At 39.7% G+C, this 26,991-nt stretch overlaps 1 protein-coding gene across 1 annotated transcript in view; it reads left to right on the forward strand.

Annotated features, from left to right (window-relative positions):
* Positions 1-26,991, forward strand: part of eIF5 (eukaryotic translation initiation factor 5) — a 53,737-nt gene that overhangs the window by 15,741 nt on the left and 11,005 nt on the right. The window contains exons 3-12 of the mRNA XM_071683484.1: positions 2,021-2,129; positions 9,292-9,406; positions 12,911-13,114; positions 14,773-14,957; positions 15,417-15,570; positions 17,754-17,935; positions 20,010-20,112; positions 20,488-20,642; positions 23,560-23,706; positions 24,020-24,169. Coding sequence (XP_071539585.1) covers positions 15,417-15,570; positions 17,754-17,935; positions 20,010-20,112; positions 20,488-20,642; positions 23,560-23,706; positions 24,020-24,169 — 891 coding nt within the window. The 5' untranslated portion in view covers positions 2,021-2,129; positions 9,292-9,406; positions 12,911-13,114; positions 14,773-14,957. The remainder of the gene's footprint in view (positions 1-2,020; positions 2,130-9,291; positions 9,407-12,910; positions 13,115-14,772; positions 14,958-15,416; positions 15,571-17,753; positions 17,936-20,009; positions 20,113-20,487; positions 20,643-23,559; positions 23,707-24,019; positions 24,170-26,991) is intronic.

The raw sequence follows: 26,991 nt of genomic DNA on the forward strand, positions 1-26,991 counted from the left end.
TCACCTTAGAAAAGTTTAGAGTTGCGAAGAATGAGCTGCGTAAGGTAAGTGTTGTCAAGTGTTACATATGACAAAAAGAAGTTGTCTGTTTGTGTACAGAATGCCAGTAGTTCACATATTAGTGAGGCAGAAAGGAAAGACAGCTACTCTGGTCAGAGCAGCACAACTTGACAACCACTAAAATGCTGGCTCGGTAAGCAAATGTCACTAACCTTCCTGATACCGAGGCAGGTAGTACTGTTACTACCTACATGCATCATGTACTGTCCTGATTGTTCCCTCATTGTCATCATTGTATATTTGCTCTAGTTTGTTAAGATTCTTTGGAAGATTAGATACCTTTAGCACCAATAGCACTTCTCTTCCCTACAATTACCTTTCTTTTTATTTAGTTTGAATGGACAAGCTTCCAGTGTTTTCTGAAACTTTAGGCTGTCTCTTACTGAGGTCCAGTCCTCCTCCTCCTCCTCCTTTGTTTATGCATGCATGTGCACGTTTGTGTGTGTGTGTGTGTGTGTGTGTGTGTGGAAGTACACAAACAGAATAGGCAGACTGTTGAGGAGGCAGATATATACAATGAAAGAATTTATTAAGTTTAGACATTTCAAAAGATATAGGAATGACTGGTGATCAGATGCAATGGAAGCATTATGTTTGTGAAGGAATGAATGGAGATATTGGTCTCGTATGATATATTCAGATGTGAAGTGTAAAGTGAAAAAGTACGAGGCATTCTTCTAAGAATAGAAGTCCATGTTCCACTTTAACGCTTTGGTAATGAGTTGATATGAGTGATCCAATCCATTAAACTCTGGATGAAGTATTGATGATACTCTGTGATCAATACTGTAGATTATACTGTTCCTGGTCTCTTTTATGAATCGGCCTAGTTTAGAAACTTTGTCGTGATCAGGTCACCCCTCACTCTTCACACTTCCTTGGTGAGCAAACTTAAGGCTTCTAGTCTTTGCCAGTAACTTTGCTACCTTCATGCTGGTACTGTCTATTTTATCCTCCCCCGGACCTTTTCTCCTAGCCTTATGTTGGCCTTATGTAGGATGTGAACAGCCTGCTGAATATATCCTTATTAGTATACTTGAAAGCTCTTCAGATATGTGCTGGAAGTCATTTGATCTCTGAATGTGGAACTCCAAACAAATGACAGTCATCTCAAATGATATGAGGAAGTTTACGAATGGGGAGGGAACTGGTAATTCAACTTAGTTTTTTGGTGAATGTTCTTAAATGATCTTGTGATGAGATGAAATGTCTTTCTTGAATGTTCTTGGGATGATAAGAAATGTTACAAACTAGTTTTCATTTCACTCATCAAAATTGTTCAATAGGCATTTACTGTAGTTTGTAGCTTGCCTTACTGAATATCGGAGCAAGTTGACTGCTAGGTATTTAGCATGGAAATTAAGGGAAAAAGTTATCCTGTTAGATATACTGAGGCATTGATGAAAATAAGGCTGCAGAACATTACATGTGAAGTGGCATTTTTATTTTGTAGTTCATATCCCATTCTACAGTATGTTTTATGTACTCTGATGAATAGATAATGGTGGATCAGGTGTATTTAAGAGGATTCTTGTTAAGTTATTTCAGATTTTTCCATTTGATGTTTCTTATTCTTTGTTAAAAACTCTTTCATTTCACCCTTCTTAATTTGTCCAACAGACAATTGCTAAAGCTTCCACTTAATGAATATCAGAGCAGGCTGACTACTAGGCATTTAGCAGTGGTGAATTAGAGGGTAAGTTACTCTGTTAGATCTAATGAGGAATAGTAGGAAACAAGGCTGCAGAACATTCCATCAGTGTAAAGATGATTAGCATGAAAGCTGTAGTATTTCATTTTGATGCAACTGAAATGGCAGTTTTACTTTCCTGTTCATATCCCATACTGCACTTTTTTAATTATGTACTTTGATGAATAAACAGTGGGTCAGGTGTAGTTAAGAGGATTTACTCTAAATTGAAATTTAAGATTTTCATGTGTTATTTGTCTTGTGTTTCAGAGGGACACATATCCCCCAGAAATTGTATATTATCAGTGGAGCCGGTGGGAGGCTTGCTGACACAGTCTTGTATGTGTGCGTGCGCTTCAGACTCTCCCCTTGATATTAGGTAAGTTGAAGATTCTTGAACTTTGTATTTTTTGGTCAAGCTGCACTGTATGCATTGCCTTCATTTGTATATTTTCATCTTTTGTATCTGTGGGTATTGGAAAGAATGAAACATATGAAGGATATTCTGTAAAAAAGAAAAATGCCATGAAAATTACTGTAAATAGCATAAAATAGTACTTCCAATTTGAGGTTCATAACTTGGCTTTTATGCTATTTAGACTGAATGTGAATAAACCTCCACACTTCTCCAACATTGTTTCTTAAATTCCAAGACATTTTGGAATTTACTTTAAAAGTATTTTAATATTTTTGAGTACATAATTCTAGTTAAAAGCTGCTCTTTCTGGTAAGAACTTAAATGAAACAGTTTTCATGAAGTGTTTGTTGTAATGAAGTAGTTGATAGTAGTGGTGCTTTAAGCTGTTAGTTTGCCTGTATCTGCAGTGGCCAATACCTAGTGAGGGTATTGTGAAATATGTGCACGGATGCATCTGGACACACTGCTGTACACGGATGGCTGCCATGTTGACGAAATATTTTTGTCACCCGTATTGATTTTGATATGGGTAAAAATTTGGTTTTTGTAATTTCTCCTTTATAATAATGAGTATAAAGATTTCTTGTGTATCTTATTGCTGACATTTGAATCGTTGATTTTAGATAGGGTTTTTAGTGACTTTCTTATGCAGCACATAGAACTGATAAGTTCACATGAGTTAAAAAGTTTTTGAAGCTTTGCAAATACATTTGATGAAAAAATGAACAATGTTTTTAGAGGTATTTAATCAACAATCTTTATAGGATACAAGTTGAGTTTGAAAGTACAGTCGGCAGAAAAATTATTGCAGCACTTGGGCTAAGTGGAATTCAGAACGAGCAATGGTGCTAACTCTATATATATATATATATATATATATATATATATATATATATATATATGTATGTTGTATGGTTGCGAGGCGTGGGCTATGGATAGAGATGTGCGCAGGAGGATGGATGTGCTGGAAATGAGATGTTTGAGGACAATGTGTGGTGTGAGGTGGTTTGATCGAGTAAGTAACGTAAGGGTAAGAGAGATGTGTGAAAATAAAAAGAGCGTGGTTGAGAGAGCAGAAGAGGGTGTTTTGAAATGGTTTGGGCACATGGAGAGAATGAGTGAGGAGAGATTGACCAAGAGGATATATGTGTCGGAGGTGGAGGGAACGAGGAGAAGAGGGAGACCAAATTGGAGGTGGAAAGATGGAGTGAAAAGGATTTTGTGTGATCGGGGCCTGAACATGCAGGAGGGTGAAAGGAGGGCAAGAAATAGAGTGAATTGGAGTCATGTGGTATACAGGGTTGACGTGCTGTCAGTGGATTGAAGCAAGGCATGTGAAGCGTCTGGGGTAAACCATGGAAAGCTGTGTAGGTATGTATATTTGCGTGTGTGGACGTGTGTATGTACATGTGTATGGGGGGGGGGGGTTGGGCCATTTCTTTCGTCTGTTTCCTTGCGCTACCTCGCAAACGCGGGAGACAGCGACAAAGTATAAAAAAAAAAAAAAAAAAAAAAAAATATATATATATATGCTATATATGGAAAGCTGTGTAGGTATGTATATTTGTGTGTGTGGACGTGTGTATGTACATGTGTATGGGGGGGGTTGGGCCATTTCTTTCGTCTGTTTCCTTGCGCTACCTCGCAAACGCGGGAGACAGCGACAAAGTATAAAAAAAAAAAAAAAAAAAAATATATATATATATATATATATATATATATATATATATATATATATATATATATATATATCCCTGGGGTGAGGGGAGAAAGAATACTTCCCATGTATTCCCTGGGTGTGTTAGACGGCAACTAAAGGGAACTGGAGGTGGGGCTGGAAATGCTTCCCTTCTTGTATTTCAATTTCTAGAAGAGAAAACGGAGGAATACGTCAAGTGGGGAGTGTTCATCCTCCTCAAAGGCTCAGATTGGGGTGTCTCAATGTGTTGATGTAACAAAGATGAGAAAGGAGGAGCAGGTAGCATGTTTGAGGAAAGAAACCTGGATTTTCTGGCTCTCAATGAGATGAAGCTCAAAGAGAAAGGGGAGGAATTGTTTGGAAGCATCTTTGGGAGTAAAGTCAGGGGTTGGTAAGAGCATAAGAACTAAGGAAGGAGTAACAGTATTCCTGAAACATGAGTTGTGGGAATATGTGAAAGATCATAAGAGGCAAGTGTTTTGGGAGCAACTGATTGTGTCAGCAGTTTTGGTGCACAAGACTGGGTATAGTGATGGGTGATTTGAGTGCGAAGTGAGTAATGTTGCAGTTGAGAGTATAATTGGTGTATATGTGGTATTCGTTGTTGTAAATGGAAATGAAAAGCTTGTGGATTTGTGTGCTGAAGAAATACTAGTGATTAGGGAATACCTGGTTTAAAAGTGAGATATACACAAGTATATATATGTGAGAAGGAGAGATGGCCAACGGGCATTATTAGATTATATTGATTGATATGTGTGTAAAAGAGACTTCTGGATGCAAATGTGCTGAGAGGGGCAGCTGGTGGGATGTCTGATCACTATCTTGTGAAGGTGAAGATTTGTGTGGTTTTCAAAAAAGAAGAGGGAATGTCTGGGAGAAGAGAGTGGCGAAGGTGAAGATTTGTGTGGTTTTCAAAAAAGAGGGAATGTCTGGGAGAAGAGAGTGGTGAGTATTATTGAACTTGGAAAGGAGACTTGTGTAGAAATATGAGGTGTAGAATGGGATGTATTTAGGGAAGTAGCGATGGAATGTGCAAGAGATGCATGTGGCATGAGAAAGGTGGAAGTTGGGCAGATTAAAAAGGATAGTGAGTGGTGAGATAAGGAAGTAAAGTTGTTGGTGAAAGAGAAAAGAGAGGCATTTGGACGGAGGTCAAGAGGAAGGTGCAAGGGTTGAAAAAGAGGGCAAATGAGAGTTATCGTGAGAGAGTATCATTGAACTTTAGGGGGAATAAGAATGTTATTTGGAAGGAGGTTTTTTTTTTTTTTTTTTTTTTTTATACTTTGTCGCTGTCTCCCGCGTTTGCGAGGTAGCGCAAGGAAACAGACGAAAGAAATGGCCCCCCCCCCCATACACATGTACATACACACGTCCACACACGCAAATATACATACCTACACAGCTTTCCATGGTTTACCCCAGACGCTTCACATGCCTTGCTTCAATCCACTGACAGCACGTCAACCCCTGTATACCACATGACTCCAATTCACTCTATTTCTTGCCCTCCTTTCACCCTCCTGCATGTTCAGGCCCCGATCACACAAAATCTTTTTCACTCCATCTTTCCACCTCCAATTTGGTCTCCCTCTTCTCCTCGTTCCCTCCACCTCCGACACATATATCCTCTTGGTCAATCTCTCCTCACTCATTCTCTCCATGTGCCCAAACCATTTCAAAACACCCTCTTCTGCTCTCTCAACCACGCTCTTTTTATTTCCACACATCTCTCTTACCCTTACGTTACTTACTCGATCAAACCACCTCACACCACACATTGTCCTCAAACATCTCATTTCCAGCACATCCATCCTCCTGCGCACATCTCTATCCATAGCCCACGCCTCGCAACCATACAGCATTGTTGGTACCACTATTCCCTCAAACATACCCATTTTTGCTTTCCGAGATAATGTTCTCGACTTCCACACATTTTTCAAGGCTCCCAAAATTTTCGCCCCCTCCCCCACCCTATGATCCACTTCCGCTTCCATGGTTCCATCCGCTGACAGATCCACTCCCAGATATCTAAAACACTTCACTTCCTCCAGTTTTTCTCCATTCAAACTCACCTCCCAATTGACTTGACCCTCAACCCTACTGTACCTAATAACCTTGCTCTTATTCACATTTACTCTCAACTTTCTTCTTCCACACACTTTACCAAACTCAGTCACCAGCTTCTGCAGTTTCTCACATGAATCAGCCACCAGCGCTGTATCATCAGCGAACAACAATTGACTCACTTCCCAAGCTCTCTCATCCCCAACAGACTTCATACTTGCCCCTCTTTCCAGGACTCTTGCATTTACCTCCTTTACAACCCCATCCATAAACAAATTAAACAACCATGGAGACATCACACACCCCTGCCGCAAACCTACATTCACTGAGAACCAATCACTTTCCTCTCTTCCTACACGTACACATGCCTTACATCCTCGATAAAAACTTTTCACTGCTTCTAACAACTTGCCTCCCACACCATATATTCTTAATACCTTCCACAGAGCATCTCTATCAACTCTATCATATGCCTTCTCCAGATCCATAAATGCTACATACAAATCCCTTTGCTTTTCTAAGTATTTCTCACATACATTCTTCAAAGCAAACACCTGATCCACACATCCTCTACCACTTCTGAAACCGCACTGCTCTTCCCCAATCTGATGCTCTGTACATGCCTTCACCCTCTCAATCAATACCCTCCCATATAATTTACCAGGAATACTCAACAAACTTATACCTCTGTAATTTGAGCACTCACTCTTATCCCCTTTGCCTTTGTACAATGGCACTATGCACGCATTCCGCCAATCCTCAGGCACCTCACCATGAGTCATACATACATTAAATAACCTTACCAACCAGTCAACAATACAGTCACCCCCTTTCTTAATAAATTCCACTGCAATACCATCCAAACCTGCTGCCTTGCCGGCTTTCATCTTCCGCAAAGCTTTTACTACCTCTTCTCTGTTTACCAAATCATTTTCCCTAACCCTCTCACTTTGCACACCACCTCGACCAAAGGTAAATAATGTAAATAATGTAAATAATGGGAATGTTGGCGAAGGAGGCAAGAGGGGGAAGTGATATGTAGTGATGGAGTGAGTATTTTGAAGGATTGTTGAATGTGTTTGATAGAGTAGCTGATGTAGGGTGTTTTGGTCGGGATGGTATACGAGGTGAGAACATCGGGAAGAGTTGTTTGGTGAAGAGAGAGGGTGGTGAAAGCCTTGTAGAAGATGAGATCCGACAAGGCAGCTGGATTAGATGGCATTGCACTTTGATTTATTAAGGAAGCGGGTAACTCTTGTTGATTGGTTGGTAGGGATATTTATGGATTATGGTGAAGTGCCTGAGGATTGGCAGAATGCATGTATAGTGCCATTGTACAAAGGCAAAGGGGATATGGTGAGTGTTCACACAGAGGTATGAGTTTGTTGAGTACTCCTGGAAAATTATATGGGAGGTTATTGATTGAGAGAATGAAAGCATGTACTGAGCATGAGATTGGGGAGGAGCAATGTGTTTTTAGAAGTGGTAGAGGATGTGTGGATCAGATGTTTACTTTTGAGGAATGTATTTGAGAAATACTTGGAAGAACGTGGATTTGTATATGGCACTTGTAGATCTGGAGAAGGCATATGATTGGGTTGATAGAGATGCTTTGTGGAAGGTCTTAAGAGTATGCGGCTCTTGATGCTACTCTTAACGTGGGAAACCAGTCAAGTATGAAAAAAGTGAGGAAGTGAAGTGTTTTAGATATCTGGGAGTGGATTTAGTAGCAGATGGAACCATGGAAGCGGAAGTGAGTCACAGGGTGGGAGAGGGGGCGAAGGTTCTGGGAGCATTGAAGAATGTGTGGAAGGCGAGAATGTTAGCTCGTAAAGCAGAAATGGGTACGTTTGAAGGAATAGTGGTTCCAACAATGTTGTATGGTTGTGAGGCATGGGCTATAGATAGGGTTGTGCGAAGGAGGGTGGGTGTGTTGGAAATGAGATGTTTAAGGATAATATGTGGTATGAGATGGTTTGATCAAGTAAGTAAGTGAAAGGGTAAGAGAAATGTGTGGTAATAAAAAGAGTGTGGTTGAGAGAGCAGAAGAGGGTGTATTGAAATGGTTTGGTCACATGGAGAGAATGAGTGAGGATAGATTGACAAAAAGGATACATGTTTCAGAAGTGGAGGGAACGAGGAGAAGTAGGAGACCAAATTGGAGGTGGAAAGATGGAGTGAAAAAGATTTTGAGCGATTGGGATCTGAACATACAGGAGGGTGAAAGGTGTGCAAGGAACAGAGTGAATTGGAACACTATGGTATACTGGAGTTGATGTGCTGTCAGTGGATTGAACAAGGGCATGTGAAGCATCTGGGGTAAACCATGGATGTGGATTAGGGAGCTGTGGTTTCGGTGCATTACACATGACAGCTAGAGATTGAGTGAGGGGGGGGGGGTGCCATTTCATGTGTGATGGGCAGGCAACGGGAATGGATGAAGGCAGTATGTATGAATATGTGCATGTGTATATATGTATATGTCTGTGTATGTATATGTATGTATACAATGAAATGTATAGGTATGTATATGTGCGTGTGGTGCGTTTGTGTATACACGTGTATGTGGGTGGATTGGGCTATTCTTTCGTCTGTTTCCTTGCGCTACCGTGCGGGAGACAGCGACAAAGTATAATAAAGAAATAAAAAGAAATGATAGCAATACCAGTAGCAGACTAAAGGAACATTGAAATATTGACAGTATAACAATACCAGCATCATACTTAAGGAATATAGAGATGTAAACACAAATTATAACAATGTTAACAGTGAAATTAACTGACTAAATGAAAAGTAGCTGGTAATTCCATTTATGGAAGTTAATTCACTGCTCCAATAGTTTGGTATAGTTTTCTTTTATATATAGTGTTATTGCTAGATAAGAGTAGGGAATATATTAAAACTTTGTCCAGTATTTCAAAATGTGAATCATGGGAAGTGTAATGATACTTTTTTAATCCTGAGTGTATATGATGGATTTCAATCCCCACGAATGAAGCTTTACATTTATTAAAGATACCTAAGGAGTTTTGCTTATAACCAGCGTGACATTCTTTCAGACCCCTCGTATGTTACATTTTATATGGCTAGAATTTTGTTGATAAGTTCTGCCAGTTTTTGTTACAAGACAAAATGATTGATGTGACAGTTGTTAAACCCTTGTTGTGTTAGTCGTTACTGTAGGACTAATATAAAGCATGTAAGGAAATTATTTTTGGAACTCTTGAATTATCATAAGGATTGTACTGCATTGTTTTCATAGTTGCACAATAATAGTTGGATTTATAAGTTTAGAGTTATATACCCTTTCTTTTTTGTGCATCATGTGGTTGGTAATTTTTGCGAATAAACTTTCAGAAATAGGCAGTTTTCTAGCAACCGGCATCGTAAGCTGCAGCCATTCAGGACTTCGTGACTTGAACAAGCCACCCACCCAGAAAACAGACCTCATCCCATTGCTTATTGGCACTAGGTAAGGATAAGTTGATGACGTTGCTTCTTGGTGCAAGGTAACAATTAGTTGACATCAGGCACAGCTCCATTCCTATATTATTCCTATATTCCTATATTATTCCTATGTGATTTAAGCACAAGTTGTTTATAGTGAAAGAAATTTATTAGCATTACACCATATATTTAGCTGATTTGAGATATGAGGAGAACTCACACTTAGTCCAATTTACTTAATTTATAATGGAATTCTGGTGTTACCAGGACCTTTCTAAAGGCTCCTTTATCCCAAGGGTGCACTCCTTCAAGTAGCAGGGAAGTGGGAAATGTAGACTCCTTTGGAGTGTGTTCTCTGATGAGCCTGTGTTTCCAGTGACATAGCCTCAACCAAGGTGACTTTATTTGCTGTTTAAACTGTAGCAGGTGGTGTGGTAACATTCAGGTAGTGTAGGGTCACATATTTGTAAACAGCTATTTGTACTGTTTGGGGAGGAGGTTTTACACACACTGGGCCACATGGCTTGAATAATCTCTATCAAACAACTTTTTAAATTTATGTATGCTTTCTTTATTAATCATGTCATCAGTCATTTTATTCCATTCATCCACCACTCTTATACTATAGAATTACTGCTTTTCAGTTATAAAAAAAAAGATCTTCATGCTTTGCCCTCTGCTTGTCATATCCATACATCTTTCTACAATTTTTTCACTGTCTGCATCATAAGTCTGATTTTAAAACTTAAAGGTTGTGATCATGTCATCCATCTTTCTTCTTTTTTCTAGGGTGGCTACAAGGCTAAAATTTTAGCCTTCCCAGCAACTCTGCTGTCGTAATTATGGTACCAACATTGTTATCCTCTTCTAGACTTTCTTCATAAGCATTTTTTTTTTGTTCATTTAGTTGCAGTAACCAAATTTGAAGAGGACATCTTAGATTTTTTCTTATGTAGGGTACGAACAGTTTGGTAAATCTTTCTCTAAATATGTACTATGAAAGCTATTAAAATATTTGAGCAGATATTTTGTTCCCTTGAATATTCTCCTAACATTGAACTCTGGAAACAGGTTAAGGAGGATGCTGACTCCTGAGCCCTTCTGACACACAGAAATCCTAAAGCTTATTTACTGCTAGACAATAATCATAAAGTGGCCTTTTACTTAGTCCCATCCTCATTACTTCACGATTATTTAGGTTAAATTTCATCTACTGAGAAGTTACCTATTATTGTGTGGGGAGTTTTACACTGATACTATCCCTTCATGTCCAGAACTTTCATGGCTTTCTTACAGCTTTTTCATTTTATGTATGCAGTCTGCATTAACCATGTCCTCAGTCTTTATATTCCGGTCATCCACCACTTTTATTCTATAAAAGTACTTTTAGATTTTTGCAAGTTTCTTGTTTAATTTCATGTTGTAAACACACACATTGTCATCATAACCCCTCCCTCTTCTATCGTATGAAATGGGCATATTAAAGCCTCTATCCTTTCCCTCTAACTCTTCTCTCATAATTCTTCTGTGATATTTGTTGCCCTCCTATGGCCCACCCTTTTCTTTGTGCTTCTTTAGGAGTGATATCCAAGCTTAAGACTTAGTTTCCTCCTTATTTATGTGTATGAATAACATGACAAATATTTCCCAACTCATTTAGATGAAATCTGTTTTATTGTTTGCTAACAGACAATTTATCTCTTAACTGGTATTCTGATGTGGGATTGATGTTGACTCCTAGATCCATCTGACAAGTAGAACCCTGAAGTTTATTTTTTTGTTTGAAGATACTAGTTTTTTTATATAGAAAGGTTTTTGTATGGGCTTTTCCATTGTTTTCTATTTATTTGTATCTGTTATGCTTGATCGCCTTTTCCCATGGTAGTGACATAGTGCCAGGAAACAGAAGAAAGATCCATCCACTCATATACACGCATGTATACATACATGCCCATACATGTTCATATACATAACATACACATATACATTTTTGAATTATTATCATACTTGATTGCTGTTTCCTGCATCAGTGAGGTAGTGCCAGGAAACAAAGAAACAATCCATCCACTCGTATACATACACGTAAACACCCATATATGTACATATACATACATATCAACATATGCATACATATATATATACACAACATATGCATACATATATATATACACATTCATACTTGCCTGCCTTCGATCCATTCCCGGCGCCACCCTGTCCCACAGGAAACAGCATCGCCACCCCTTGTGTCAGTGAGGTAGTGCCAGGAAAACAGAAAAAAAAGGCCATATTCGTTCAAATTGAGTCTCTAGGTATTATGTGCAATGCACTGAAACTACAACTCCCTATCCACATCCAGACCCCACAGACTGGTTTACCCCAGACATTTCACATGCCCTGGTTCAGTCCATTGACAGCATGCGACCCAGGTATACCACATCATTCCTATTCGTTTTATTCCTTGCACATCTCTCACCCTCCTGCCTGTTCAGGCCCTGATCGCTTAAAATCATTTTCACTATCCTTCCACCTACAATTTGGTTTGTTTATTGTTCCCTCCACTTCTTGACATATATATCCTCTTTGTCAACCTTTCCTCACTCATTCTCTCCATATGTCCAAACCATTTCAACACATCCTTTTCTGCTCTCCCAACCACACACTTTTTATTTGCACACATCTCTCTTACCCTTTCATTATTTACTCGATTGAATCGCCTCACACCACATATTGTCCTCAAACATTTCATTTCCAACACATCCACCTCAAGCGAGCGTACAATCCTATCTATAGCCCATTCCTCGCAACCATGTAATATTGTGGGAGCTACTATTCCTTCAGACATGCCCATTTTTGCTCCGAGATAACGTTCTCTCCTTCCTCACATTCTTCATCATTCCCAGAACCTTTGCTTCCTCCCAATCCTGTGACACGCTTCTACTTCCATGGTTCCACTCACTGCCAGGTCCACTCTCGGATTACTAAATCTCTTCACTTCCTCTAGTTTTTCTCCATACGAACTTGTCCCTCAACCCTACTCTTATTCACATTTACTCTGAACTTTCTCCTTTCACACAGTTTTTCAAACTGTCACCAACTTCTGCACTTTCACACTCAAATCAGCCACTAGTGCTGTATCATTGGTGAACAACAAATGACTCGCTTCCCAGGCCCTCTCATCACCAAGAGACTGCGTACCCTCCACTCTCTCCAAAACTCTTGCATTTTCCTCCCTATCCACCCCATCCATAAACAAATTAAACATCACACACCACTGCCGCAGACCTACTTTCACTGTGAACCAATCACTCTCCTCTCTTCCTACTCGTACACATTCCTTACACCCATGATCAAAAATTCTTACTGCCTCTTGCAGCTCATCTCCCACACCATGTACTCTTAAGACCTTCCACAGAGCATCTCTATCAGTGCTTGATACAATGAAGACAAGGCATGAAAATTTATTATAGGTGTACCTTGTTAATGCGGTACTTGATGGTAGTGAAAATTATTAGTCACTTTTTATTTACAGCAATCCTGTGTGTGCTTTATTTGGTTGTAGTAGTTGTTGTCCACCAACGGACGCCAAGAACCCACTTATGCTGTACATAAACAACGAGAAGAGACCAACAAAAAGGCGAGAAGGGCAAGAGTTTCAACATTCTTCAAGTCTGCACCTTATACCTAACCTCTGAATGTGGCTCCCCTACCTACCATCTAGCACTTCTTCCCACAGGTGTGTAAATTGTAAATTCAATGCTCCCAGAACCTTCGCCCCCTCCCCACCCCGTGACTCGCTTCTGCTTCTATGGTTCCATCCGCTGCTAAATCCACTCTCAGATATTTAAAACACTTCTTCCAATTTTTCTCCATTCAAACTTACATGCAATTACCTTGTCCCTCAACCCTACTGAACCTAATAACCTTGCTCTTATTCACATTTACTTTCATCTTTCTTCTTTCACACACTTTACCAAACTCAGTCGCCAGCTTCTGTAGTTTCTCACCCGAATCAGCCACCAGTGCTGTATCATCATCGAACAACAACTCGCTCACTTCCCAAGCCCTTTCATCCACAACAGACTGCATACTTGCGCCTCTCTCCAAAACTCTTGAGTTCACCTCCATAACCACCCTATCCACAAACAACTTAATCAACCATGGAGACATCACGCATCTCAGCGCAATCCGACATTAACTGGGAACCAGTCACTTTCCTCTCTTCCTACTCTTACACATGCCTTACATCCTTGGTAAAGACTTTTTACTGCTTCTAGCAATTTACATGTTCATATACATACATATACATATCAACATATAGAGATATATGTACATATATATACATGTACACATGTACATATTCATAGTTGTCCTTTCCATGGTTTATACTGGACACTTCACATGGTCTGGTTCAGTCCATTGATAGCATGTCGACCCCAATATACCATATCGTCCCAATTCACTTTTATTCCGTGTATGCCTTTCACCCTCCTGCTTGTTCAGGCCCAGATTGCTCAGAATATTTTTTTAACTCCATCCCTCCACCTCCAATATGGTCTCCTGCTTCTCCTTGTTCCCTCCACCTCTGACACATATATCCTCTTTCTCAACCTTTCCTCACTCATTCTCTCCATGTGTCCAAACCACTTCAATACACCCTCCTTACAACCCTATCAATAGTTCAGGCCTTGCAACCGTATAAAATTGTTTGAACTGCAATTCCTTTAAGCATACCATTTTTGCTCTCTTGAGATAAAGTTCTCTCCTTCCACACATTCTTCATTGCTACCATAACCTTCCCCCCCTCCCCACCCTGTGTCTCGCTTCTGCTTCCATGGTTCCATTCGCTGCCAGGTCCACTCCCAGATATCTAAAACACTTCACTTCCTTCAACCTTTCGTCATTGTACAAAGGCAAAGGGGATAAAGGTGAGTGTGCAAGCTACAGAGGCATAAGCTTGAGTATTCATGGTTTCAGAAGAATGTATGGATCTTGTCTCTGCTTTAAAGAATGTGTGAGAGATAGAAAAACAGATGGGTTTGTATTTAGTATTTATGGATCTGGAGAAGGCATATGTTAGGGTTGATAGAGGTGCTTTGTGGAAGGTTTGAAGAGTATATGGTATGGGAAGTTAGCTGCTGGAAGCAGTGAAAAGTTTTCATCACAGATATAAGCATGTGTACAAGTAGGGAGAGAGGAGAGTGATTGGTTCCCAATGAACAGAGAGCAAGGAGTGCATGAAACAAATGGGTATAGAAATAGGATGGAAGTGGAAAGAGATACCATGGACATGTAAACCTATTTTTTAACACAAATGACCATTACAGATGGACATTCATTTTTTCACTGGATAAATGGCATTAATAAAAGTCTTATTTATAATTTTGTTTTCAGGAGTTGCGGTGGAGTGAACAAACTGCATGAAGGACCATTTTACTGAATCAAGCGTGTCTTCCTTTTTTACCATTGGGGAGACAATCCAGTCTCTGATTTTGGACTTATCACAACTTTCCACACCCCTGACAACTACGTTCAAGAATTTACTTTTGCTCGGTGAAGACCAGTAGCCAACCACCAAGGTAAAGGGCCTACAAGGTTAATGAAAACTTTTCAGGAGTCTGTGTATGTTTTATATTCAAATGGGATTTCTCATTATTAATAAAGGCAGTGGGAACACTGAACAAACTGGTAAGGAACTTTAACTTGTACACAATATGACATGAAAGGTATGGAAGTACTTTGAAGATTAATATCTGTTGAAAAGATGACAAGATGATCATGAATAAGGGACTTGATAGTAGGGCTCTGCAAAGGTTGAAGGTACACCATATGGATTTTCTTAATATGGGAAAGGTGAAATGATTATCATGAAAACATACAGATAAGTTTACTATGAGTTGTTGCTGGAGTGGATGAGGTGAATGCATTTTTCAGTATCTGTATTGCATACATATTTTTGACAAGATCATGCAATAGTATGTAATCAGCAGTCAAGAAAGTTAGAGTTAGCCCCTCATGCTTCTTAAACATGTTTACAGATGAGTTACAACGTCAATCGCAGTGTCACTGATGCATTTTACCGTTACAAAATGCCCAAAATTATGGCCAAGGTTGAGGGGAAAGGCAATGGCATAAAGACCGTTGTTGTCAACATGGTTGATGTTGCTAAGGCACTTGGACGTCCTCCTACATGTAAGTGTTAAAGCATTGAATTGTTGAACTAGTTTTCAGCTCTTGAGTTTCATGGTGAATTTTCACATTACATTGGCAATAGTTTGTCGAGTGTGTTTTGTAAGTGTGAAGAACATGTGAAACAGATTGATTTATATGCGATGATATGGATCTGGGGAAATCATGTGATGGGGTTGATAGAGATGCTCTGCCGAAAGTGTTATGGCTATACTTTGTAAGCACTGAAAAATTTTGAGAAATACAGTAAGGTGTGTGTGTGTGAATAGGAAGAGAGAAGGTGAATGGTTGCAGGAGAAGGTTCATATTCAGCAGGGGTGTGTGATGTCACCATGGCTGTTTGATTTGTTTATTGGTAGGATGGTGAGGTTGGTGAATGCATAGGTCTTGGAGAGAGCAGATCTGTAGTCTGTCAGGGATGGAGGTGGTTTAGGTGTTTATTGTGTACTGATGACATACCACTAGTGGCAGACTTGAATACAAAACTACAGGAGTTAGTTTCCGAGTTTGGCAGTGTGTGAAAAAAGTTTTGAGTAATGTTAAAGAAAAAGGTTATTAGGTTTAGTAGTTTAGTTTGGGTGTGAGTTTGAGTGAAAAAACTTCAAGTGATGTGTTATATACTTTGGGGGGTGGACTTATAAACTGTCCCAGGCTAACTTCTAAACTTGACCCCGTTGCCCAGTGCCGCATTGTTGGTTCACTTTACCTCTTCTATAGGTATTACTTTGGTTTTTGCTCCTGAGAGCAGGCTGCTTGTGTTCCTGCTTTACTACCTAGACCACGCAATACTTGGCAAGCTTATGGTGACTTGATTATTGTGGGGCCATTGGCAACTGATGGGTGGGTCGTTTGATACCTGTCTCTTTCCCTATACATCGTAACTTTGGGACTCTACCTGTTCATTCTTTTGCAATGACTATGATGTGGCACATTTCAAAAAATGTGGGCCTCCAAAATTTGTAAATACTATCCCTTGTCTTTTCTTTTTCCGTTTCATAATTCTCTATATTTCAATAAAGTCCTGGCCTTGATGTGACTTTGTCCATGACTGGTGCCTTAAAAAACTTGGGAGCTCAAGTGAGTCAGTGTTGGTGAGAGGGCAAAGGTCTGAGTTGTTAGAATGTGTGAAAAGAAAGGTAACTATCTAGGAGAGTGAGATGGGCATGTTTGAGAGTATGTTAGTCCCAGGAATGTAGTATGGAAGCAAGGCGTAGGTTTTAGATGAGATTGTTCTCTCCTTAGTCTACTGCTTATGAATTTTCACTGCTTTTAGCTACTTCCTCCCACACTATATATTCTTAACTGCATCCACAGAGCATCATGATCAACCATATCACATTACTTCGTGGACCAAAGTGATGTAGCTGTTAGCGTTACTGACTGTGATGCATTAATGGGCTGCTCAGGGAAAAGCATGCTTTGGTTCGAATATTGGTTGTGGCAGTCAGTTCACAGTCAACCCAGCTGTATATCCTCCCATAGTGGCTTCCCAGTAAATTTGGTTCCTGGCTTAGGTTAGGGGCATGTTCCTTTGTTTCTTCTTTTTTAATGTTTGCTGTTCCCCTCATAAGTGAGGTAGTGCCAGAAACTGATGAAGGGAAGGCTTCATTCAGTCACATCCATTCTCTAGCTGGCATGTATACTGCACCAAAACCACAGACCTCTATCCATAACCAAGGCCTCCAGACTTTTATGTGTTTTACCTCGGCCATTTCATGAAGTATGCCTTGGTTCATTCCATTGACACATTGCCCTTGTCTACCACAGCACTCCAATTTCGTCTATCCTGTGCATGCCTTACCACTTCCAGCACTTCCACTGTACCATGTAGTGTCTGCCTCCCCCTACTCTTTCAAAGGCGATTTCACTTTTATATTTTAGTACTTTTTCTCTCCTTTGGCATTGATTACCATTTGCTGACATCTGAGCATGGAATTAAAAGTGTTCTCCCCTCTAGTATTACTTTCCAAAAGAAGGAACAGAAAGAGAGCCAAGTGATGAAATTTCCTCAGTGGCTCATTCATCTTTTCTTGACACTACCTTGCCCACTCACGAAAGATGTGTATAATTTCAACTCGTGAATATCCGCCCATACATGAAATCCCTGAAATTCAGATATTTTTATTGTACATTCAGAAATGACTCCAAAATGATCATAGATTATAAGAAATATTTAAATTTTTCAGATCCTTGCAAGTACTTTGGCTGTGAGTTAGGAGCTCAGACACAGTTTGACACCAAAAATGATAGATACATTGTTAATGGATCACATGATGCTGTAAAGCTTCAAGATCTGTTGGATGGCTTCATCAGGAAATTTGTCCTCTGTCCGGAATGTGAAAATCCAGAGACTGTTCTCTTCCCCAATGTAAGTTTCCAAAATTGTTGTGACTTCTCTTGGAAGTGAAGTGATGCATCAGATTACACTGTAAATTTTTTTTACTTTTTTGTCCCTTGGTAATGTGTTATTTTTTAATTTATGGCTGAAAAGTATAGAAAATGGCTATCATTCCCTTGAAACTGCTTTTGTGATCAGAACAGTGATATTTTGAAACTTACCTATTTTCAGAACATTCCAGATAGATTCAGTGCTGAGTAGCTTATATAGAGCTTTTTAGAAGTTTCCAGTAATATAAAACGTTTCAGAGCGGGAGGAAGACATTGTAGATCCAGATTATAGTTTGAGTTGTAGCTGAGGAGAGGAACCCATACTACAATTAAAAAGACCTCAGTGACTTAATCAGAGATCTTGGTCTCTCAGAGTCAGTTGCCGAGCTTTTGACGTCTAGTCTCAAGCAATGGAACTTGTTGGATGAAAGTGTGCAAATCACATATCAGAGGAAACATCACCTAGGGCTTTCCAGCTTCTTCACCCCTCATGATGGCCTCTGCTTCTGACACAGTGTAATCAGTCTGTTCAAGGCAATTGGAATCCCCTGTAACCTGAACAAGTGGCACCTCTTTATTGACAGCTCATCCAGGAGCCTCAAATCCTTGATGCTTCATAACAGGAACAAGTACCCGTTTTTTCCTCTAGCTTACTCGGTACTCCTCGAAGAAGAACACAACAGTGTCAAGACCTTGCTAGACGTCTATCCTTAAGGCATGATAAGTACAGCTGGGAGGTCGTTGGAACCTTCAGGATGGGTCTCCAAGGGATTTTTACCTGGTTTCCCTTCTATCTTTTCCTGTGGGACAGCAGGAATACCACAGCGTATTACCACAGGCAGGATTGGCCACCGCTGACTGAATTATCTGTGAGGATGAACAATTTCAAGTCAAGTGGGAGCCACTGGGGCACCCCTGGAAGGTGATGGAGAACCTTGGAGCATATTTGGAGGAGCTAGGTGAGCTTTTCCACCGGGATATACTGGACTTTGAATGCCGCTACCAAGGAAGATATAATGAGAACGTGATTGGAGATTAAATTTGGGGTCTGATTTGTGAAAGTGATTTACAGTACAGTCGGTAGATTTGGAAAACAATTGGCTAAATCTTTTGTGATCACTTTTGTTTAACATTAGTGCAAATACATGTTGATTTTGATTCATATGCTATTGTTTTTCCAGCTTTATGTGAAAAAAAATTTGCAAATTTGCCTGTTATCCAGTTGGAAGTAGGTAGATTTCAAAATATCACTGCCCTGTTCACAAAAGCAAAGTTTGAAGGGAATGATAGCCTTTTTCTATACTTTTTACACATAAGCAGTTAGGAAATAACTCTTGATATCCTGGAACAAAAATTGTTACACAGTGAATTGTTAAATGCTTTGACTTGTTGGAAAATGCAATCATAGCTTTTCTGATTAGAATATAAAGTGTAATTGTAAGTCTAAGTGCACAAGGAGGGAGTTTTACATTCTTGAGGTCCCATTTCTTGGGCATTTTCTGTCATACAACCAAGACTGTATTCTTAGAAGAGTTTCTGTAGAATATGGTTTGAGGGCAAGTAGAATAGTCATATTCACTGTAATTGCACATATTGACACAGCATAATATTGCCCTGTCTGGTAAAGCCATTATGTGGAGATGCTTATGGCTGCATTTTGGCAACAAGAAAATAATCCCCTTCCTGATGTAAATGGTACTCCTGAATATTTTTTTTTCTTAAATCGCCATGAAAATAGACTTTATAGAGATTTCTTGACTGACAAAGGTTTGGAAGGATTGTCCTTGCTTTTTTACATTCTTTTGCAAATTTGCTTTAATTATTTTTGGTATTCAGTAATTTTCAGACCTCTACCTGGCCTTAAGCCATGTTCTAGTTTGCTTTTTATGGTTGGTGCAGTGAGTGTTGTTGGAGGAGTGGTACCATTATGAGGTTTGGACTTGCCATATCTGGGTCTGTCTACTTTGACATGAAAGAATGGCATGTCATGCATGTTTCCTTCCTAATCCTAGTCATAATGCAGAAATTAAGAAATTTGAACATTTAATTTGCAGGAAAAGAAAGGGATAATAAAGCAGTCTTGCAAGGCATGTGGGTACCAAGGGTTGCTTGACATGCGGCACAAACTTACCACCTTCATCCTCAAAAACCATCCAGGTGAGATTATTTATACAGTTACTGTCATTTTTTGAGTTAAACATCAGCAGGAAATGTTTCAAGTTTTTCATGATTGTTTTTGTTTCGCCCTCATATGTAGGGTAGGGTTGTTCCTTTGCAAGTTTGTAATGGTTCTTATATTTTCAGTGGGATACTGAATTGCAATGTTGCATTAAAAGTTATGTACAGTTGCATAATTTTCATGTCTTGCTTGTTGATCTTCATTGTTGTGCCTTTCCAGTATATCTTAGGTGAACAGGGCATGTACAACCACCAGTTGCACCTACATGAATATTTTCCTGGACTGTTTTTTTATATTTTTAAGTTATAAAAACCTTTAGTCTTTCTCATTTTTCATTAAATTTTTGACCCCAGATACAAAGCCCAACCAGCCTGGCACTGCATTGACTAAAAAGAAGGAACGCACCAAGAAGACTGAAAATGGTCAAAAGGATAGTCTGCGACCTGGATCTCCTCGTGCAGAAAAGTCTGATGCCTCTGATAATGACATGAATGGTGATGCTGATGATGTAAGTTGATTTGGTTAGAATTTTGTTAGAGGTTTCACTTAGGCTTAACAAAGATTGTGAGACTAAAGCTTAATGTGAACGTGCTTGGTATCACTAACATCAAACCTGTCCAGAAAACCGTACATTACACAATGCCAAGTCTGCCTCAAAGAAATACCTTGATACCATAAACAGTGGAGTTTCAGTAGTGGTACAGGATGTGTTGATCTGATGTCAGGCATAAAGATTGTGTGAGAAATACTTGCAGAAATGGATGGATTTGCATATGGCATTTATGGGTCTAGGTAAGTTATGTGAGATGCCTTGTAGGACTTAAGAATATATAGTGTGGAAGGAAAGCTGCTGGGTGTAGTGAAAATTTTCTGTGAAGGGTGAAAGGCATGTGTATGAGTAGGAAGAGTGGTGAAAGATTGGTTTCAAGTGAAGGTCTGTGGCTGGGGTGAGTGATGTCACCATGGCTATTTTTGTTTATAGATGGAGTGGTGAGGTAGGTAAGTGCCTGAGGCTTGGAGAGAGGTGCAAGTGTACATTGTGTAGGGAATGAGAAGGCCTGAGAAATGAGTTGGCTGTTTTTTTGCTGTTGGTACATCACCTGTAATTAATTTGAGTGAGAAACTCTAGAAGTTGGTGACTGAGTTTGTGGAAGGGGGAATTTGAGGGTTAATGTAGAAGCATGGTTATTAGGTTTAGCAGGGTTGAGGAACAGGTCAGCGATGTGCTTGAATGGAGATAAATTGGAGGAAATTAAGTGTTTTAGATTATTAATGGCCATGATGGCGAATAGAACTAAGGAAGTGGAAGCGAGTTATAGGGTGGTTGAGGGGATGAAGGTGCTCGGGAGCACCAAAGAATGTACAGAAATGGGGATTATTGTCTAGGAGGCAAAAATAGGTATGTTTAAAGGTATTGTAGTTCCAGCAATATTATATGGATGCAAGTTGTGGGCTGTAGACAAGGATATGGGAGGGTGGGTGTGTTTTAAATTAAATGTTTGAATATGTAGTGTGATGTGGTTTGATTGAGAAAGGAATAAAATTTTAGAGTAAGAGTTGTGGTATTAAAGAGTGTGGTTGAAAGAGCTGAAGAGTGTGCGCTGAATTTGTTTGGAAAGTTAACAAAGCGAATATACATGTCAGAAGTGGAGGGAATAAGAAGAGGGATACCAGAATGGAGATAGAAAGATGGAGTGAATAAGATTGCGAGTAATTGGGGCTTGAACTTGCAGGAGGGTGAATGTTGTACATGGGGTAGAGTGAATTGGAAAGATGTTGTGTGAAGAGATTGACATGCTGTCAATGGACTGAACCAAGGTATGTGGAGCAGGTGGGGTAAACAATGGAAAGGTTTGTGGGGTTTGCTTGTGGTTAGGGAGCTGTTTTGGGGTATTACACATGACTTCCAGAGAAAGAATGTGCGAGTATGGCATTTCTTTTTCATCTGTTTCTGGCACTACTTCACTTATGAGGGAAATGATGATCAAATAGGAAGAGAAACAATTTTTTATTTTTAGGTCCAAAGAGGTGGCTACCTCTGTGTCCCTACCATTATCTTGGCTGTTTATTGCTCTGCTTGCCTGTTACTGTGCAGCTCTTGGTAACTTAGGGGTACACCATTTTTAATGTTTCTTCCCTAAACCTTGAAGCTTTGGATCACATATGGTAACTTAGGGGTACACCATTTTTAAGTTTCTTCCCAAAGCCTTGAAGCTTTGGATCACGTATTGCAATTACCATAGCAACAACATACTTGTAGCATTAAGCATTTGGCACTGTGGCTTGCCCAGAACAATGCATCTCCAGAGAATTTTTCAGTCCCTCTTTTAACCCCAGACAGACGTTGATCCAGTTCACACGTTGCAGTCATTTTGAATGGACAATCATTTTCCCCAGATGAAATAACCGTTCTAGTTCATCACATATAACACACAGAATATTCACTCTCCGCACCAGTAACTTGACAAAAATAACTCGTACTGAATGCTCTTAGAACACTGTTTGGCACCAGATTTGGACAACAAAAAGAATCCTTTAGTATCCATTACAAACTGTTCATCCACTCTACTCTAGACTGTACTTCACCACAAACACTCATCACCTATATAATGAAACAAAAGATTCTCTCAATACAATCCTCCACATGCTTTGCACTAACTACTACTCAGACCATTCCATAGCAAACCAATGTCCCAGGTAGAAATAAAAGGCTTTCCCTTGCCTCACACTTAGGCAACTTCTACGTAGATCCTCTTTAGGCACCTTCTACATAGATCCTCTTTCTCTCAACAAAGATTACATTGACAGAACACATACACTGAAATGCCTCGACAGCCCTAAGCGGCCACCATCCCAATCTGTTTTAAAACCTGTTTCGACGTACATCCCTCAGAAGCCTTATTTCCCATACAAACAAGAGTCACATTGTCTTATTTACACTGTGGATATCGCCCATCACTGCAGTACTTTAAACTCGACTTTAATATATATCCAAAGATCCTTCATGCCCATAATGCAACTACCACAACAAGAAAATTATTGAAGATTTGGCAATGATGAAATTGGTATAGAAGTTGTCCATAGATGGTAAAACATTCATATCTATATGACAGTTGGATCAAGAAAATATTGGGCATAGACAAGTCTTTGTTTAGGCCTGCCTTTCACATTGTACAAGTGCGTGTTGCAGCTATTTTAAAAAGAATCTTTTACTTCTCCATCAGTGAAGGAAAAGGTAAACCTAAAATAGCATAAAGAGTTGGTGATTGTTGCAGTTAAATAAGTGTATGTGGGATATACTTGCTGGTAGTTGCACATTTGAGGGGTAAGGTAGTGGAAACTATAAAGTCTTTTGTGCAGCCGATTGAATTGGTCAATATATCAAGTTGTGTAGCTAGAAAAGTCATGCTGTAAATGATTTGCAGGATGATGACTGGAGTCTTGATGTTAGTGAAGAAGCAATGAAGGAAAGACAGAAGACTTTAACAATTGGAGTTAAGAATCTAACAGTCTCCAATGATATTGAGAAGACCCAAAGTGAACGTCTAGAAGTGTTCTTTGAGTACTGCAAGGTAAGATACTTTAGCTAAAGATCCCTAATTTGTTGTGGAATAACTAATTATGTTATCATGGTCTTTATTGAAGTATTAGTGAAGAGTAATGAAACAGTTTTTGATCATATCAGCATTAGGCTTGCATGGTGATCCAACTTGTAGTCCTGACTTAGATGTAGAATTTTACAGAAGTAGATTTCTGGCTGTATTATTAAATTTATTGTGCTGAAGTTAATAGTGGAATGTTGGAAAGTGTACATGGTGGAACTGCTGCAGTAGTAGCTTCTGATTAGGTGGAAAATCACTAGTGTACATTTATATTTCTCTTCAGGAAAAGAAAAATGATGGTTTGCTAAAACCTGGTGCTGAAGTGTCACTCTTCAAGGACATAGCTGGAGAGGCTGAGAGGTTGGAGATCAAGGAGAACAAGGCAGTCATGGTGTTGGTGGAATTACTGTTGGATGATAATATCATTAAGCAGGTAAAACTTTTTGCATTTCCCATTTTTTATGACAGAAGTAGTTGCTAGAATTAGCGGTACACTGCTAAATCATGGAGGAACAAAATGGAAGTTACTTTTGTTGAATTCTAATTATGTTCTTCCGAGAGGATTCGGAGGAAGAGTTTTAGAAAACACTAGGTTTCGGTGGTGATGTGTAGGTGATTGCTTCTGAAAAAAATGGAAGTGAAAGTTACACTAGGGGTTTGGAAGAGATGGGATTTCATGGCTTATGCTTGAATAGTTAAGAACTAGAAGTTGTAGATATGTTTAGGTTGTGTGGGATATGGGAAAGAATTTTGAAATGGAAGTAGGAAAGCCGAAATTGGAAAGGCTTGTGCAAGGGAGAAAACTGAGCTATGATGGAAGTTCCAGTAAATGGAAAGAAGTATTTAAGTGTTTAAGGAGGTAACTCTGGGTACTTGACCCAACTCTGATTAAGGTCAGGAGTGGATAAAGTTCAGGCAGTAGAGATGAATAACTTTGATGTTGGAAGAATAAAAAAGTAAAGAAAGTATATGAAAGGAAATTTTTTAGGATGCTTTTTTTATATTTTTTATTCATTATGTATTTATTTATTACACATAATCACCATTTCTCACTCCAGCGAGGTATTGCCAGGAAACAGACGAAAGAATGGCCTATCCACTGGTATATACATATGTATACATAAATGCCCACACATGCACATATACATACACAGACGTATGTACATATTCATAATTGCTTGTCTTCATCCATTCCTTTTGCTACCCCGTCCCACAGGAAACAGCATTGCTATCCCTGCTTCAGCAAGGTATTGCCAGGAAAATGGACAAAAAAAAAAAAAAAGAAAGGGTCACATTTGTTCACAGTCTCTAGCTGTCATATGTAATGCACCAAAACTACAGCTCCCTATCCATATCCAGGCCCCACAGACCTTTCCATGGTTTACCCCAGATGCTTCACATGCCCTGGTTCAGTCCATTGACAGCATGTTGACCCTGGTATAACACATTGTTCCATTTCACTATTCATTGCATGCCTCTCACCCTCCTGTATGTTCAGGCCCTGATTGCTCAAAATCTTTTTCGCTTCATCCTTCCACCTCCAATTTGGTCTCTTGCTTCTCCTTGTTCCCTCCACCTCTTATACATATATCCTCTTTGTCAAGCTTTCCTTACTCATTCTCTCTATATGTCTAGACATTTCAACAGACCCCCTTTTTGCTCTCTCAACCACACACTTTCTCTTTCCACACATTTCTCATACCCTTTCATTACTTCCTCGATCAAACCACCTCGCACCACATACTGTCCTCAAACACTTCATTTCCAACACATCCACCCTTCTCCATACAACCCTATCTACTGCCCATGGCTTGCAACCATATAACATTGTTGGAAGTACTCTTCCTTCAAACATACCCATTTTTGCACTCCAAGATAATGTTCTCTCCTTCCACACATTCTTCATCACTCCCAGAACCTTCGCCTCCTCTCCCACCCTGTGACTTTCTTCTGCTTCTGTAGTTCCATCCGCTGCTAAGTCCTCCCAGATATCTAAAACACTTCTTGCTCCAAATTTTCTCCATTCAAACTTGCATCCCAGTTAACTTGTCTCTCAACCCTACTGAACCTAATAACCTTGCTCATGTTCATATTTACTCTCCATCCACACACTTTTCCAAACTCAGTCACCAGCTTCTGCAGTTTCTCACTCGGATGAGCCACTAGAGCTGTATCATTGGTGAACAACAACTGACTAGCTTCCCAGGCCCTCTCATTCCCAACAGACTACATATTTGCCCCCTCTCTCCAAAACTCCTGCATTTACCTCCCTCACCACCCCATCCATAAACAAATTAAACAACCATGGAGACATCACACCCCCCTCCCGCAAACCGACATTCACTGGGAACCAGTCACTCTCCTCTCTTACTACTCGTACTTATACTTTACATCCTTGGTTAAAACTTTTCACTGCTTCTAACAACTTTTCTCCCACACCATATACTCTTAATACCTTCCACTAGGCATCTGTCATCCCTATCATATGTCCTCTCCAGATCCATAGATGCTACATACAAATCCATCTGTTTTTTTTAAGTATTTCTCGCAATCATTCTTCAAAGGAGACACCTGATCCACACATCCTCTACCACTTCTGAAACCACACTTCTCTTTCCCAGTCTGATGCTATGTACATGCCTTCACCCTCAATCAATACCCTCCCATATGATATCCCAAGAATATTCAACAAACTTATACCTCTGTAGTTTGAACACTTGCCTTTATCCGCTTTACCTTTGTACAGTGGCACTATGCATGCATTCTGCCAATCCTCAGGCACTTCACTATGATCCATACATGCTTTGAATATTCTTGCCAACCAATCAACAACACAGTCACCCCCGTTTTTTGATAAATTCCACTGCAATACCATCCAAACCCTCTGCCGTGATGGATTTCATCATCCGCAAGCCTTTCACTACCTCTTCTCTCTTTACCGAACCATCCTAACCGAGCTATTTGTCTTACGCACATTATTTACCTTCTTCCAGAACATCCTTTTATCCTCCCAAAAATTTAATGACACATTCTCACCCCAATTCTCATTTGCCTTTTTTTTTTTTCAGCCCTTGCACCTTTCTCTTGACCTGTCACTTTTTTTTATACCTCTCTCAGTCAACTGCACTACTTCCCTGCGAGTATTGTCCAAACGCCTCTCTTTTCTGTTTCACCAACAACCTTACGTCATCCCACCACTCGCTACCCTTTCTAATCTGCGCACCTCCCACCTTTCATATTTATTTGCCATTTCTT

The sequence above is a fragment of the Panulirus ornatus genome, chromosome 36 (assembly GCF_036320965.1).
Source record: "Panulirus ornatus isolate Po-2019 chromosome 36, ASM3632096v1, whole genome shotgun sequence".
In the NCBI taxonomy this organism is placed as follows: Eukaryota; Metazoa; Arthropoda; class Malacostraca; order Decapoda; family Palinuridae; genus Panulirus; species Panulirus ornatus.